Source organism: Carex rostrata, chromosome 24 (assembly GCF_964058835.1).
Source record: "Carex rostrata chromosome 24, lpCarRost1.2, whole genome shotgun sequence".
In the NCBI taxonomy this organism is placed as follows: Eukaryota; Viridiplantae; Streptophyta; class Magnoliopsida; order Poales; family Cyperaceae; genus Carex; species Carex rostrata.
In genome coordinates, this window is record NC_135941.1 from 7,486,165 (window position 1) to 7,503,763 (window position 17,599).

Genomic DNA, 17,599 nt, shown 5'->3' on the forward strand with positions numbered 1-17,599 from the left:
TATTTGGCTGCTCTTGTAAAATTAAGCAAGGTATGCACATATGCTTGTAATACTCGTAATACATGAACTATTTACACTTGCAAGACGGGGATGAATACTTTCTCGATGAGGTATGAATACTTGAGTGACGAGATATGAATACTTTTGCAACGAACAACTCAAAAGTATGTCATCATCTCATTGGAAAGATAAAATTGTGTAGAAGACGTTCATGGTTTTAGATTTTCAAAATTTCTCACAAATCGTCAGAAATATTGGTTAGATTGAACGGAGAAAAAAAAACTCACCTCTAAAAACGTGTAAAAAATGGATGAGTAATGTGTCCAGCTTTTATATTTACACTTGCATGATGAGAATGAAAACTTTCTTGATGAGTGATGAATATTTGTGCCACAGACAACTCGAAAGTATGTCATCATAGATCTCATTTGAAAGATAAAATTGTGTAGAAAACGCTTGTGATTTTAGATTTGCAAAATTCCTCACAGATCGTCAGAAATATTGGTTAGATTGAACGGACAAAAAAATTTCACCTCTAAAAATGTGTAAAATATGGATGAGTGATGTGTCCAGTTTTTATATTTGCACTTGCACGACGAGGATGAATACTTTCTCGATAAGGGATGAATACTTGTGCAACGGACAACTCGAAAGTATGTCATTATGAATCTCATTTGAAAGATAAGATTATGTAGAAAACATTCGTGGTTTTAGATTTGTAAAATTTCTCACCGATCGTCAGAAATATTGATTAGATTAAACGAAGAAAAAAAACTCACCTCTAAAAACGTGTAAAAGATGGATGAGTGATGTGTCCAGTTTTTATATTTGCATTTGCACGACGAGATGAATATTTTCTCGATGATGATGAATACTTGTGCAACGAACAACTCGAAAGTATGTCATCATGGATCTCATTTGAAAGATAAAATTATGTAGAAAACATTCGTGGTTTTAGATTTACAAAATTCCTCACCGATTGTCAGAAATATTGATTAGATTGAACGGGAAAAAAAAAACCACCTCTAAAAACGTGTCTAGTTTTTTTTTTAAATACTTGATACATTATACATGAATACTTGCGCGTGCCAGTTTTAAAATCTTTCAAATATTAGATGGTCCACAAATAGTAAGTGGTCCCCCTAGGTAGTTAGTAGTTATCCAGGTAATTAATGACTGGGGGATAAATGGGGGATTGTTACGGGGGGATAGCTAGGTTCTCCCTAAAATTTAACCTCTCATTTGGCAGTGCATCTTAACTTTTAATAGAGAGCAAAATGAGAAACTTATAAATGTAAAGTTATAATAATAAAAATACTAAAATGGGTATCTCCATTCCATTATTAAGCACGTTAGGTGTCCGATTCGCCAACGGCTACGATTGAAAGATGAAACTTCAGATTTAATCTCAGCTCTCCAATTATGTAATTTGTCTTCTTTTGATTAAATGCATATGTTTTATGTATATAAGTCTAAATTTAGTTAAAAACATACTCACCACATGTGTTGCCACACAATATGTTACAATTAAAGTTGAACAAACTTTGAAATTTTGCGATATATTTCTCCATTTCCTTATTTATTTGTTTCCATATTTCTCCTCTTCAATTGAGCAGACTTCACCTTCCATTTTTTTATTTCTTTGTTTCCTTACTTCTTCTTCGTTTCTATATGGATCACAATGGAAATCATTTTTTTTATTTTTTTATTTCTCTTTCTTTGTTTCTATACATATTGTTGTGGACAATTTAGAATATATTTTCAATATATAATATATCAATGTGTATGTGTATATATATTCTAAATTGAAAACAAAGAAAAAGAAGAATATAAATTGGAATGTGTGCGTATATATTTCCCTTATAATGTGTGTGTGTGTGGTGTGTGTATATATATTCTATATATACACACGATAACACTTTTTATTTATGTTTTTTTATATCATATTATATGTCGATATTGAATTGTTGTACGATTTTTAATTAGATTTGAATTGAGTTATTATTTGATATCATTGGTACTTAAAAATAAAGAATCATCACATCATCAAATAATTATCAGAGATCACGATTAGAGTTAATTAAAAATATAGAATTATATAAATTCTCTATTAACATGTCTCTTAATTTTTGGATAATTATTATTTTCATTGATTTATTTTTTTATAATTTTTTTTTCTTATAATATGTCTCCGTTGCAACGCATGGGCACGATACTAGTTAAATATTAAAAGGATAAATATGATATTACTATTTTGAAAATAATAATATAATTTAAAGTTTATGAAGGATATACTTGAAATTACAGCCCTTTAATTACGTATAACGAATACCACATATTTTAGGACAACATTTTTCATTTTTATTTTGTCTTACTTGATTCAAGACAATCTAATTTATGATAGGTTTAAACCGATCTGAAACACAAAATAACAGGATGGTTTGATTCAATAACGCCATGAAAAAAAAAATCAAAACAATGGCAAGTATGTCAATTTTCCATTTTTAAATTATGTATAAGTGCATAGGGTATTCAAGTAGAATAGCAATAAATTAAAAATACAATATTTCACACAACAAATAAATGAGAAAGAAATCTTCTTTTAGATTTGAAAAATATCTTCGATATTATAAATTATAGAAATTTGTTTCTATATAATATAAAAAAATATCATTAGTTACCCCTAAATTATCACCCTTTAAATATCTTTGGAATGTTTTGGCAATTTTTTTTTAAATGAATAGACAAGTACTCATTGACTTATGAATCATGCAACTTTTTAAATATACATTATGCAATATTCAATTGTCTATTTTAGACTAATTCAAATAATTTTTTAATTATGCAATAGCTAAGTTTAAAGTTATAATAACAAAGTATGCACTTGAGAAAATTCAGATAATTTGCTGGGGAATTTAGACGGCAATTGACAGCTACACAATATAATTTAACTTTGTCAAAATGAATGGGAGTTATTAATAATTATATTGTTATGAAATAGACAATACAAAGTTTCGTGGAAAATTATATGAGGAATAATTAAAAGATAAATTACCTGAAGAGCATTTAATTATAAAACCATAAAACATGAGTCTTCTCTTACAGCAAAAAAATGGAATTTTTTTTATAAACCATAATTATTATTATTTTTTTTTACGAAACCAACATGATTACTTTTTTTCTTACAAAAACCATAAGAACTGAAATGCCATTTTGGTCCCGAATTTTTTTTTTTTTTTTGGAACTAAAATGGCAATTCGGTCCGGGGTATTTTCATAATTTTTCAACGTATTTTTTTCTCAAAATTTGGGAAAATGGATGGGGCCGAAATGGCAATTCGGTCCAAAAAAAGAAAATGACCGAAATAACACCTCGGTTCTTATGACTTTTGTAAAAAAAAAACAAATCAATCAAGAAAATTAAAAAAAATTAAAAAATGGAGAGGGGGAAATTGTAAAATCTATTTTTTATTTATGGTTTCTAAAAAAATTCAAAAAAAATGGGGGGAAAAAACTTAAAAGGCCTTTTCAGTTTTCACAACCTGACTCAACGCAATCTGAGTTGGCATGCCAGCTTGAATTCTCAAATTAATTCCATAAAAAAAAATCTCAAATTAATTAAAATTGGGACCCACAACCCTGCAACACCAATGGATGCTTTCACACTAGCATACAAAATAATTTTAAATACAAACATGATACATGCTTATTTATTTATTTATTTATTTATCGGTAGGTTACGACATGCATCTTATAAATATTTTTTCCATCCATCAATTAAGTTTAGGTTCAATCAAATGTTTTAAAAAAAAAATTAAATTGAAACTACATAAACCAATTTTTCAAATCATCAGTTTGTGAACTAATATTACATAACCTTTCCATGTGAAAGGGAAAACCTAAAATTTTGTTGAAAATTATTTGGATTTATTTGTGATATGTTAAGAAAATTTGAAAAAATCACAAAGCATTTTTTGTAAAACAATTTGTATGGCACGTTTTTACAATTTTTTTGTGTTATGAAAATTTAAAATGGATACAAGGACAATTTTTGTTATTAATATCAGTGTTCAGTGTTCAATGAACAAGACAGAATACTTCAAAATTGAACAGGACAAATAAAAATATATGTTAATTATTTTGGGTGATCTATCATAGAATTAATTTAGTTTAATTAATTTTTGTATCTTGAGACCCCCCTCAATTTTTTATTTGCATCAATAGAGTCAGTTGGTCTTCTTTACATATAAACAGCAAGGAATTTTGATGTCACCTTTCACATCATATTAGAAAGCGTCCATGCCGACATTATATTAAATTTGTAGAATAAAAACATAACAAAGTGATTTAATCGCGACAGATTAAGACAAATTAGATTAATGACCTTTTATGTATATGGGGCAAAACTTCAATCATTTTTTAAGAAATTATATCACGTGTTTTTTTTAAAAGAAAGTTTGTACTTTCTCGTTTGAAGCTCATCAGAAATATGACTATTTTAGTCGTTTCCTTGAATATTTTAAAAAAAATGGATTATTTTCGTAATTTTTTTTTGTTATATCTCTAATTTCTAAAGTTAAAAAGACAAATGCAGAGTATCTACCCTTTCAAAAAAGAAGAACAAGAAGAAGATACGGAACTATTACCACAAACTTAATTGGTCAACTTAAGAGTTTGTTCAAGAAACAAAAATCTCTCCTTTTATATAAAATCATAAACATGGAATCATGCAGCAGCAATGTGTGTTATGTCGTACAACTTGAACAATTTCGAAAGGTCCAGCCTATTTCTTTTTACATAGAAATTGGTAACTTGGGTTGTGCTCCTGAGGGAGTGAGAACCCTTTTATTATTAAAGGAAAGGAAGGAGAAATTCGTTGATTGTCGGGCTGTTCACGTTGTTCACCTGCAACGGAGAGGGAGCGGAGGGAAGAAGTTACTGTTCGAAGGGAGAAGAGAGAGACTTGGTGTTGATTTTTGACGACGAAATCTGTCACCTCCAATTCGGAGTGTAGAAATTACTGTTCAGAGGAGAAGAACCCTCGTTTCTCTTCCTCTCTGTCCCTGCCCCTTCCTCTACGGGCATCGGTTCTGAAGCACAATCTTAGTGAAATTCGGTATAATATCAACTAAAATATTATGGATATGAAACATAATTCTGTTTGAACACATTTCTTTTAAAATATGGGCTTCTGTAAATTTTAACATTCATTTATTAGAATAATACTTGGAGTTTTTACTTGGTGAGCTTAAGAACACCTTAATTCCACTCTTTATTTTTATTCTTTAGCAAAAAATGATGAGTAATACAAGCGCATCTCTATTAAGAGACAACTTAGAACACTTGGTAAATACTTTCTCCTTATATTAAAATTCATAAATATTTTACCATCTAAAGTAAATAATAAGATTTTAATTTAATTAAAATTCAGCAATGTGTGTTATGATGGCATAGTGGAATTGGAAAATGACAAATTATAGCACCAGCAACAGCAACCAAATGTGAAATTGTGATTTGTTGAAATCTATCAGTCTATGCATAATTGCATAGTGCAACGTGCAGAGAGAGAGAGCCACATGGCGTTTGTGGTTGATAATTGATATGGTCTCCTCTGCTATGAATGGGAAGCATGTGACATGGGCCCATCTAGCCGTTAATCAATCCCTAGGGATTCATGCGCACAAATTTCGGAAAACTGACAACCACCTTCTACCTACTCACGTGCGTGTCACTGTTCCTCTACCAATAATCATTCATTTATTGCCCGAAATTATGGGCTGTAATTGGGCCTCAGTATATATTTCTCTCTCTCGTCGATTGATTTCCCCTGATATTTGGTTTTATGTTGTTCTGTTATACGTCAAAGCATCCCTTGTGTTCCGAGGAACATTCTTTGGTTGCAATCTGCAACCATAGCTTTTGTTACATTATCTTTTAAACACTTTTGGACTTTTGGTCCTTCGCTGTTAGACAAACTTTTTATCTAAGTACTTAAAAAGAATCTTCATCGGAGAGAATGCTTTTAATTAACACCATTTATCTAACTTTATCTGGCAAGTATTGTGCAATTTAGCAAAGGGCGTCATAAGCTCACAGAGAAATAAAAAAATAAGTTTTTGGTCTAGTAACAAAGCCACGTGGCTTTTATGTGAGAGATCATGAAAACAAAATCCATAAGATGAGAAAATTCTCTGTTATATAGATAAAGATTTGAAAGTGTATTAGATGGCTCGATTTCCAACTCATAATTTCAAAAATAAAATGCTCACAGAGAAATGATGATAATTGTGAATTTATTATGCATTTTTTTAGTTGTTCTTTGTCTTTTGGATGCGGGTTCATTTTTTTATTTTCTTGGAATAGATGTTTGTATGGACTTTTGGGACCTTTTTGATGGGCTGTACAGTGGATAGGCATGATTTTCGTACAACTTTGCAGCATAAAGACCAAACTAATTTTCACACCACAAAGTTGGCAAGCACACTTAGGCCTCAGCTAAAATGTAAACTTGGCTCGTTCTTTTGAACTTGAGCATTTGTTGCATCTTTTCTAAGGTCCGATAGGTTCGATATGTTCAAAGAAAGCTTTACCAGAATATCTTTATTTGTTATACAAAGAATTGAACAATGTCGAATGCAGTACACCACATCTACTCTATCTGTACATGTAAAAGAACAGAAACAAGAGGAAACCGCCCAAATATTGCAAAATATACATCATGGAAATCAATTTTTATTTAGCAAAAACTCGATGGAATAAAAATTATTGGATGTTATTCTATCAATCATTTTATTTACCACCCAGCAGCTTTCAAGAACTTGTCATACGGGCTTGAGGGAGGAAGCCTGAAAGAATTTTCAGATCCACTTGAAGAATCACAACGCAAATTGTAACCTTTCTCTGCCAACTTTTCCTTGGAATCAGAGTCAGTATTACAAGAAACCTGTTAGACACAGTAAACAACAGAAAAAAAAAAGAGAAAAGAACTGAGATTGAATTTTTTTTTACAATACTAACTAATTTTGTAACCAAGCTCGTCAGATTACTGAGGTTGGATTGGACTAGGTTCAAATTCATGGGTCAAAAGGGGTAATCAAATTCATGTCAGTGAACCAAGACCCAGCAAAACCAGTTTCAGACCTTTGGTTAAATCTCTTTTCTTTCCTTGATGAAAAACGCCTAAAATCCCAAATTCCCCTTATTTGCAATAAAAAGTCTAAACTACCGATACCCAACATTTGGCCATACATTTGGCCATACATTATGTTTGTATGAACATCTAATCGCGGAGAAGTTAAATGTTAGAGAATGAAAACAAAAGCTGTAACATGCCTCATTAAGAGGATCTCCATTCATGTGCTTGTCTTCTATCAAAGGGTCTTGGTCAAGCTTGAAGCTCAACAGAGCTGCCATTTTCTGTTGTTTCTCTAACATAAGTGCTTCACACTGGTCTTTCATTTGGTCAAATGATAGCGGGTTCATCAGTAGTGGTGCATTTATCACTTCTTGTGCTGTTTCCATGACCTGGCAAGTTTTGTATCAGTAATAGTAAAAAATGTAGACACACAAAAAAATGTCATCATTATTTATCTACTCTGAAGGGGTGGCAACGTACAGATTCTAACAACTTGCTGACACTCAGAACATCATTTGAATGGATCGACTCGGATATTCTAGTATCAGATTGAGAAATGCTTTCTTCAAATAAAGTGTCCTCATCTCCTACAAGAGAAGGAACCAAATCCTGCATTTGAAAATAAAGTCACAAAAGGTCAGACAGAGTCTAAAGATTTACATGTATCTGAAAACTTCCAGTTGTCTTGTATAACATGCGAAACACTAGTATATATCATATGTACCCCTGGAAAGCAAGAGATAATTCTAAGGCCCTCCCTACCCGAATAAACTCTCTCAATTAAAGAGTGAGAAAAGAGGGGGTTGTTGAGTGAATGTGAGATGTTTGCAATTCAAAAGAGAATGATAACCTCTTCAGAAAGACGGTTTCCATTCAGTGAGTAGGGTGAGCAAGGGTGTCCTGCTGTCTCCATGAAAAGGGGGGCCCTCATAAGATAAGATTCCTCTGGTGAGAATTCTTGAAATAGCTGTTCTTTTAATAAATCCTGCCGAAAGTCAACATGCAACTAATTATAAGTTAAGAGACTTCATGACATATTTATTAATAACCACATGCAACTAAATTATAAGTTAAGCTTAACTACTTAAGCTTTTTTTGTGTGAAACATATTACCTCAGGTAAATCTTCAAACCTCTCTACCAATTGTGAAATGACGGCATCTCTGAGTTGCTTATCATCCTTGTGTAATTTCGAAAGGAAGTCTGATGCAGCCGCCTCATCTTCTTCAGAGCCGTAAATTACAGCATTTTTGGAAGATGATAAAAAAGCAAGTTCCAGACTGCCATCATCAGTAATTGATAAATGCAAATCAACCTGCCACAAAATAAGCATTATTTATTCATTAGCATTTAACAATAAAGAAGAAATAAAGGCATGTCAGTCGAGCATTTTACAACTGGAGTTATGTGATCTAATACAGAACAATTAAATGTGAATTACTAATTAACACATTTGGTTCTAAATGTACATAAAATTAATAAATTATTAATTAAGCATCTTACAATTGGAGTCATATAAATTAACACAGAATAATTAAGTGTATATTATTAATTAACACATTTGGCCCCTGAAGTAACAATTTTTTTTTTTGCAATCTGGTCCCTAGACAATGCAGAATCCGGCCATGAACCTACCAGACCTTGTTTTGAAACTGAAGAGATTCAAATGAAAATCAAATGTAAATGATATCTAGCAATTGTTAGGTGACATCACTGACCAATTGGTCTGAAGTAGATTCTCTGACAAGCACAACTATCTGGGGCAGGTCATTAGCTTTGGCTGAAAGCAAAAGCATAGCTGTAGCCATTGTGTAGAGGGACCTCTTTCGGGATGCCTGCAACGAAACTTCATTTACCATGGAGAGGTAAGAGGAAAAAAAAGCAAAAATGATTCCATTATATGAGAAATGATAAGAGAATAGTACAAAGGTATTAAAAATATAACTAAATTCTTGAGAGGCATCTATATTATTTCTTCTTGCCTGATGTCTTCTGCATCTTTGTGTTTTCGAGCTAAAGTATTATTTGTTTGTTAAGAAACTGACATAGCCTGATAAAGTGTACTTTTATTTGCTAGGCGACTAGCATTTTCCTCATGTGACACAGGTTATTTTAACAGCAAGTCTTCTTGTGCATATAAACGACATAACCATTTTTGAGTTTAAAGCAAAGGCATTGGGTTAACTTATGCCCCAAATTTCAGAATTCAATGAATGAGGCAAATTTTAGAATTTCGTGACAAAATAGTTGACACTGATAGCTAGGAATCCATTTTAAAAATTAACAGAGAAATTAAGACACCGCAAGCTCAAACTTCAATGTTCTTCTTTATTATTTCAATGAAAGTTTAAGATGTAGTTTTTTTATGAACTTACTATCAGGGCTAACTGAGATGCTCCTCAGAGAGAATGCCAGCTGGAAACAACAAACAAGTGCCTTGTTGCTGGAATCCTGATACAAAATATAACGGGTGTTTAAAGTATTTCCACAAAAAATGAGAACACATAACACTGCAGATGTAACAAGAAAGATCTGGCTAAAATGTGAAATTGATAACTAGTGTTACATACCTTGGCTTCTAATGCTAAAAACTTATCTGTTTACCTCAGCTAGTTTTAAACCTATTTCTTTACATGGAACTAAATTGTACATTACAATGCTGTACAGTCATAAATGTTGGCAGTTTCAAACATGCTTTTGCAAAATGGAAGAGCATACATGTTTCCACAGAATATATAATATACTTTTTTAACTCTGCATAACATAGGAAGTTATACTTTATACTGCGTGTGCGCCCCTCCTTGACCCCATTTATTTAAAAGATGCTGAAACTGCCCCCCTCATTTATTTTCTGGAATGATATTCAATTTTTTACATGTTACAGTTAATAATTTGAAATTTGTTGGCAAAAAAAGAATTATTCCATGTTTGTTATATAAAGAAATTACTTCAGTCTTTAAAACCCGTAAGGCAAGGTCAAAAGTGTGCGCCATCGCCTCATAATTTGCCGGCTTGTTTTCTTCTGAGATTGCTTGATTCCAAATTGATGAAAGCAGAACGCCCACTTGCTGGCTACTTAAATGCATTGACTTTGTTTCCTAATTGGATAGATAAATTAGAGAAATGGTAAGTAATAAAAAGAATCAGTTACTATGGACAGAACTGCTTGCCTACACACCCAGCAACCTTTGCTATATCTATCAAGAAACAAAGAATCAGACTGGATATCTACCCCGGGAGATTAGTCTCTTCACAGAAATGCCCTCAGTTCAAGTAAGTTTATCAGACTGGTAAACCTGAAACAAGGGCACTTACTGGAAAAAAAGAGACTCTAAGAGGTTATGTAATTACATATGCAATGCCGTAGCAGGTACCTAAATAATTTGAGAGAAATAAGTGTAGTCCTAATTTTTGATGTACCAAACAAAGCTTGCAATTTTTGCATCTTTATCATTCCAACGACCCACAATGACAATTTGGATTTGTTTATTAAATCCAAAAGAAGATTTAAACACTTCATTATTCTGTTTGTTATGACTAGTTAATTTAGAAACTATTGCATCTCTCGAACCAATTTAGGGACCATAGTACGTTTAGGAACATTTTCAAATGCTCCCAATAACCCGTGTTTTTATTAAAGGTCGATATTTCAGACATACATGACTTTCAGTTCTTGCAATACTGATTTTCTCACAATCTTCATTCAACACCTCATCCATTTCCGATCTTCCCTGTGAAGCTGAACAACTCTCCATGCTTTTTTCCCTTACAACCCATGAGGAAGAGAACGCTGAAAGCGCAACTAGAAGAGTTCCCTTTGCGTCATAAACAGACAAAGGAACTGGGAGGTCAAAAACCGACCAGGGGCATTTGAGTAAAGGAAAAAGAGTTGCCGAGAGAAGACGGTGCGAGCCGACTCTAGTTTCATGATCAGGATGCGTCATTGCCATGAGTAGCTGCTGAAACAGAGATTCTGGAAATACCTGAAAGTATATACAGCAGTTTTCATCCAGAATTATAATATTGTGTACTGTTAACAAGTATCGAATATTGACAAGGTCACTTTTATTTTTTTATTTATTTCCTAGCCTGATACCATATAATATGATTTCAGGCATTTATGTTGTTTAAAAATATCAGAATGCATATGATCAGAGGTGGAAATTGATACGTCATGCAGCCTTTTAACATTAAGTGTGCTATTCCTCTCAAAAAGATAATTATTTTATTATAATTGTTTTTTATGGTTTGATTTACAACTTTATAATGCCATGTGAAAAGAGGAAATTACCTTCTTATCATAAGACAAATTAGGAACAGAAGCTGCTATCCTTGCAGTACGGTAAACTGACGAAATAGTTGCTCTGGCTATAGTTGCAGTAGAAGATATACTTTCAAGCACAACAGCTAGAATATCAAGAATAGGCCCCACATCACCTACCTTTCCATCATAAGATAATTATTTTAGAAATACAACCATGAACTATTTCTCCCAAGTCAGTAACATGGGACAATACTTGAATACTGCAAAGAACTCGATGTATGAGAATCATTGACACACAATACTCTTTGCTATGACTAATTAATTATCACTTCCCATCAGAAATAAAATATAGAAAAAATATAAAACATTGCATAACCTTCTCAGTCAATCGCAGAAGGCATGCCTCCAAGGCTGAATGAAGAGCTGAGTTTGAACTGCTGTCATCATCTTCTGATGTCTCTATTGCAAATTGCATGCACTTGCGCATGTGCCTCACCAGGTCACTAATTGCAGTAACTATATGCACCGAGGCCTGGAATTTCACTTGCTGTGCAAGCTGACTTGCCGCCTTCAGTATGTTTAACTGCAAAAGTGGCCGCTTTACCACATTCTTGTGGTCTAGGTGCTTGACTGTAATGGATAGTAGTAAATGGCTACTTTGCCCTGAAAATTTGTAAAATAACAGTCAAAGGATGACCCTCTGAAGAAGTATCAAAATGAGCCATTTGCAGAGAAAACCCTTCTCATATCAAGGGAGTGTAGCAAAAACCCTCTGACTTCATATATTTTGTACAAAGGCACCTACTTTATGGGAAATTTAATGCATATGTGCAGTTAGTTTTAAACCTTTCCTCCTAAAAACCATTCAGTATTATGAAACTAATAAAAAAGCAGAAGACAGCAGCTAGATCTATTTTCTTTCTTCTCCAGTTTTCTTGGTTTCAGTGTCTTGACCAAAATACTTTTAGGCAGGATGCAAGGCTTAACATAGCTTATACTCACTTCCAGCCAAACATCACAAAATATCCTCTCATTTTAGGTGCCTAATTTTTTCTTGTTGCCATGGTTTTGGTATTCATTTTCTAGGCAGTGGTCAGACTTCTTTCCAGTTTAACAATATTATACAGGTGTCCAGTAAACCTTGACATACACTAGAACTGTTTTAGGATTATGTGACGAATTTGCAAGAAACAGCACCTGAACTATCCATAGAAAGCTGCATCTCTGACAAGACTGAAGTTGCGATACCGCTTTCAGTAGTCCAACAATCCGAGCTATCAAAATATCTAAAGAGGGGCTCAAGTACAAGCCGTACTGTAGTTGCATCCTTGGCTAATTTTGCCATATTCTGCAAACAAAACCTAGACCAGTATTCAGGGTTGTTGTGTGAACCATCCCTGAAAAGAAACACAATCATTCAAAACCCTTAGCTAAATTTTGATGTTGGTTACACATACATTATTCATTGTTCTCATTATAACTATTATTTTTCATGAATTTATTTTTCACTATGATGCTTAGCTTAACTCTTAGTGTTCCTAATACTTTGTTAGTATTAGCAGTGATGGCTGATGAGGAATTATAACCATCATTGACTGTACTTTTTAAAAAAATATAAAAGAAAATAAAACAGCATGAGAGGCCTCACAATATAGAAACTATTTCTTTATTTCCTGATTGATTCTGAGTCGGTGTGGATCCAGCTTTAGAGGGACTCTCAACCACTTTATAGTTCTCCATGGTAACTGACACAATCTACCACAAAACATGGAAAGTCCAAATTAAAAACGAAATAGGTATACATGCAGTATATGACCAGGCGCTAGTTCAAAAGCTGGTAATGGATGGACCACATAAATTCCCCTAAATGTCAAAGCAGTTGCACTTAGTCCCTCCAGAAATTCCAAGCAAATCTTCTATACTTTGTTTTCACAGTTCTAATAGTTAGGTATCAAATTGATAATTGATATAAGTATTATGACAGGCAATAGTGATTACAAAATAGTTCCAACAAACCTCAGACTTAAATTAGAAATTTGACAAATATTGGACTGAGCTCACTTTCAAAAAGTATTTAGCACAAACACTCTTGTGATCTCGTCCTCCAAAAATAAAATATACTTAACTGTGGTGAAAGGCAAGTAACTATTCAATGGACAAAGGCCCATTGGCTACAGTCACTAAACAACAAGGAAACTTCTCTAATACATCTGAAAAGAAATGAAACATACCTTTTCAAAATCCATTGACACATGAGAATAATCGCCCATGAATTGCACCTGGATAACACAAGGCAAATTTGAGATAGACATGTAGCTTAAAACAACAAAGCAAGCTCCAAATTAAATTTATTCTACAATACCATTGAAGCAATAGCTTGCAATGCCGCAGATTGCAATTGCAGACCCTTCTTATCATCCCTAAAATCTTGGCCTAGCTCACAAAGCTTTGAGATCAAGCCTTCTACATTAAACATGTAAGCACCACCAACCTAGAATAATAGTAAATCAGTAAGACTTTCATAATAGCAGGTTGCAATGTTCTCACGGTTTTAAGATATACTCCAAAAAGTCCCTCTCATTTTATTATCTACAAAACGTTGCTATTCTGTTCGAAATAAAAAGCAGCCACACTAGTCTTAGCCCCTTTCACTTTATGATGTATGCATTGAGAAGATAACAAGGGTTATAAGTTGTAAACGATATCCTTGTAAAGTTTTCTGCATGTTACACCACACCGAATAGATATTCTAATTTAACTGAAGCCATTTTGTTATTTTATCAGATAAAAACTTCTTATTGTGTCTGCAACAAAAATAGTGTTAGAGAACAACTAACAACAGGGGCTTACTCTGAATTTCTTTAAGATTAGGGACTCCTTAATGAATAAGGAAACAAAAGGTAATTTTTCTGCAAGATATTTTTCTCAATTTTCTGGTATTTATTCATTTTTTAGATTTTTGTTGTTGCTTTGCTGGTATAAGATAAGTAATGACACTAAAACTTCTCAGCATCTAACCCCTGAAACATTTGGTGAAGTTTGCAAAAGCTCCAATTAAGATTTGCCAAATAGTTGAATGACAGCTATACCTGGTTGGTAAGAAAATCAACAAGTAGGAGGCAGCCAAGTATACGCATCTCATCTTGGCCTTGATCAAGGAGAGTTCTTACTACTGTCAGAGAGCTTGGAGCTAGTAAAGGCCTGTACTAACATGCCCAAACAAAGAATTTAAACAATCTGAAAACAATAAAATCCCTCCAAGAAAGCATTTATGTATACCCCTGCAAAGCATTGTAGTCCCACTAACTGAAATACATCCCACATTCCACTTTAAGCACAGTTCAAATTACATCTAGTCTCCTCCATAATTTCCTAATAGTAAAACTGAATTTGAGCAACGCTACCACTATGTAATGGTAAGGAGCTATTCTAATAAGGACAAAATTATATTAGAGATGCATTGTCCTTTGTAGGATAATGTGATATTTCTGCTGTTTTTTGGGGTACACAAACATTTCAACATTTTACATGGTACATAAAAACAGTACTTGCACAAAAAAAAAGTCAATTAGAGTTAATGATGGTTTATTGTATAACTTACATTTGTGCCTTGCATGAAGAAAGTAACTTCCCATAGATACGCGGTACAACTCTGGCAAGATAGAAGTGCTCATTCCGCAACTCTTTAAAGCATTTCTGCTCTAGGTAATTTGTGATCTGATAAGCAAGCAATTAATTTGTCATTATATTGAACCAAGATGATCACACGCTTCAATTAAACAATAATACAAATAACAACCAACATGCCTCTACTTGTCAACAATTTTTGGGTTATATGCAAATAACATTGAAACACTAAAACCCAGAATAATTTAAACAGAGATTACCAATAAGTTTCTCCATAGCTACTCACCCAATTCAAAGTACACAACAAGTTCATCTTAACTTGAAACTAAACATACATTTTATTTTCCTTGAATAGTTCAATTTCTGCTCAGGGGACTCCTACCCCAACTTGTTTGGGACTAAAGGCTTGGTTGTTGTTATTGTTGTTGTTGTTCTGCTTAGGGGAGTAAATAAGCTTGGAAAAATTAGTGGTAAAATGAGGAACTTGCAATGGAATAAACCGGGGGCATCACTTTCCACTAATGGTTGGGTTAAAAATCACAAGCACCTCTCAAGGAAACTGAGCATTAGTTACTACAAAAATGCTAGGATTTTGCCAGCATAATTATGCATTGCACGTCATTTGCAAATAGCCAAAAAATTTCTGATGAAAAGAAAAGAAAACATAATGCATACATCGGGTATTCTTGTTGGGTTCTTTGAAGTATAATCACACAGCTTCCCAATCATCCTGTCGTTTGGCTCTGCATCCTACATATTACAAACATAAAGGAAACATAATGCTTAGAGAAAAAGATAATCTTGATTTGCTCTTCAAAATCAAGAAATCTGATGCATAACCCTCCATTTAGTAAAACAGGAGAATTAGTGAAAAAAAAAGAGACAGAATGGCCTCAATTCAATAGGGTCTAAACCCCAGTATGAAGTTCACATAAGCGGCCTGATATCATGAGCTTAGCCGCGTGCACAGTTTAGGATAGAATTCAGTTAGATAAAAGATTCACTATTTAGTCTTCTCTTCGAATTTCAGAAATTTGATATCTACCTTCCATATCAGGAATAAAATGAGGTGAGAAAAGGTAAAACCACAGTCTAATAGAGTTTTGAGTTTTGACACAGTAGTTAGTTTGCAGAGGCAAGTTTGATATCTTGGGTTTTTACATCAGTTTTTCACAAATTTGAGCACATACAATTATCCCTCAATAAAACATGGGATGTTCTCCACATCTTTCTGTACAGTTATTTTTTCTCGTATCATTTGTGCAGTAGGGGTTTTGCAGTAAATTAGAAATAAAAAATGAGAGTGTGTGCTCATAAAATATGAATGGACCAATGAGTGCATACAGAATTATAGTATAAATAGAACAGTTAAATTTTAATAACTAAAAGATAGGAATAAAACCTGAGATCGAGGGAATATATTGGCAAGAATCTTTTTGTACCGTTTGACAGGTTGTCTTGATCGAGAACGGAGAGCGGGACAGAAGAAGCATAGCTTACCACAAACCGGCACCACTTTTCTTGACACAACCCCCATTTTTCCTTTATTTTCTAATCTTTTCTCTCTTTGCTTTTTTTTTTTTTTTTTTTTGAGGGGGAAGGGGGTCGATCACTCCCCGTTTCCTTCCTCTCACTTAAAAATCACGCAAGAACCCCAATTTGAAACTCAATTTCTCCTGTAGCATAAAATTCTAATCGGGTTTTCAGTGCCATAATATGAATCTGCAGTATAAATGCAAATGAATGATTGAAAAGGGGGAACTATTAAGTTCTCTAAATACATACATTTCAATAAAGGGAAAGAATTCAGTATACTCCATGATACCAAAAGGCAAGAATTTAGTAATTTGGCAACGCAAGGAGAAGGAATCGATCCATCAAACAAATTTTACGCTTGCTTTGTTTCGATATTTGATCAAAGGGCAAGAAAAAATAAAACAATCATAATCGAATAGAAGACAAAACATACCAAATCATGTGTTTGGCACCACCTGCTAGAGAAAAGGGGAAGCCGCGATTCTCTATTGTCTTCTTTTGGCCGAATTTTGATTCGAACAACAGAGGGGAATGGAATGCAAGGTTTGGCCAAAAAAATCTACAAAAATGCAAAGAATTGAGGTCTCTATACAGCAAGATTTAGGGATCTCCTCCTCCGTTTAGTTTGTTAGTTTGTTTCTCTCTCTAGCTTTGGCATTAACTCGGTGTGGTTTGGTTTGGTTTGGGAAGGAGCTGCTAGGAGTTATGACCAGTTCATTTGACAGCGGTTATATGGGAATATGAAAGAGATGATGACGAAACTCGAAAGGCAAATTATATGAAGTTTTCATGAATTGAATTAAATAAAAAATAAAAAATAAATAAATGGGAATAGGTTATAGGTAAGAATAGTTCAATTCAAACTATTGATTGGCGCAGCGATTGGCTCCACAGAGGATACGATTCCCTGATTCAGGTCCAGTCCACGATACCCAATTTTGACGAGTGCGTATCCTCTGAGATATCTTAACTTTTGCGCGACCGACGTGTCCGGTGCCTATTCGGGGGTGATGTAGGGGTCCTTATTATTTGTGCTTTG

At 33.5% G+C, this 17,599-nt stretch overlaps 1 protein-coding gene across 5 annotated transcripts; it reads right to left on the reverse strand.

Moving 5' to 3' along the window:
- Window positions 1-6,570: 6,570 nt before the first annotated feature.
- On the reverse strand, window positions 6,571-17,417 carry LOC144575329 (protein SEMI-ROLLED LEAF 2-like). Of its 5 annotated transcripts, none has more exons than XM_078325424.1 (20): window positions 16,994-17,417; window positions 16,427-16,746; window positions 15,700-15,774; window positions 14,999-15,114; window positions 14,487-14,598; window positions 13,760-13,888; window positions 13,629-13,676; window positions 13,046-13,152; window positions 12,595-12,794; window positions 11,774-12,060; window positions 11,425-11,574; window positions 10,793-11,116; window positions 10,082-10,231; window positions 9,509-9,584; window positions 8,852-8,979; window positions 8,248-8,448; window positions 7,985-8,119; window positions 7,615-7,743; window positions 7,332-7,523; window positions 6,571-6,942 (listed from the first exon to the last, which is right to left on the reverse strand). In XM_078325424.1, the coding sequence occupies exons 2-20, from the start codon at window positions 16,559-16,561 to the stop codon at window positions 6,793-6,795; spliced, it is 2,844 nt and encodes a 947-aa protein (XP_078181550.1). In that variant the 5' UTR covers window positions 16,562-16,746; window positions 16,994-17,417; the 3' UTR covers window positions 6,571-6,792. The 5 variants fall into 5 exon arrangements, with proteins under 5 accessions (XP_078181550.1, XP_078181549.1, XP_078181553.1 ...); XM_078325423.1 differs by having other exon boundaries at window positions 7,985-8,122; XM_078325427.1 differs by having other exon boundaries at window positions 14,487-14,603; window positions 16,994-17,234.
- Window positions 17,418-17,599: the final 182 nt, after the last annotated feature.

Coding starts and splice junctions, on each gene's coding strand:
- LOC144575329 (XM_078325423.1), bottom strand. CDS start 16,561: ATGGGGGTTGTGTCAAGAAAAGTGGTGCCGGTTTGTGGTAAGCTATGC. Junction 13,153..13,628: donor TGTCAATGGATTTTGAAAAG/GTATGTTTCATT, acceptor GTTTTGTGGTAG/ATTGTGTCAGTTACCATGGA. Junction 8,123..8,247: donor GGTTTGAAGATTTACCTGAG/GTAATATGTTTC, acceptor GTTGACTTTCGG/CAGGATTTATTAAAAGAACA.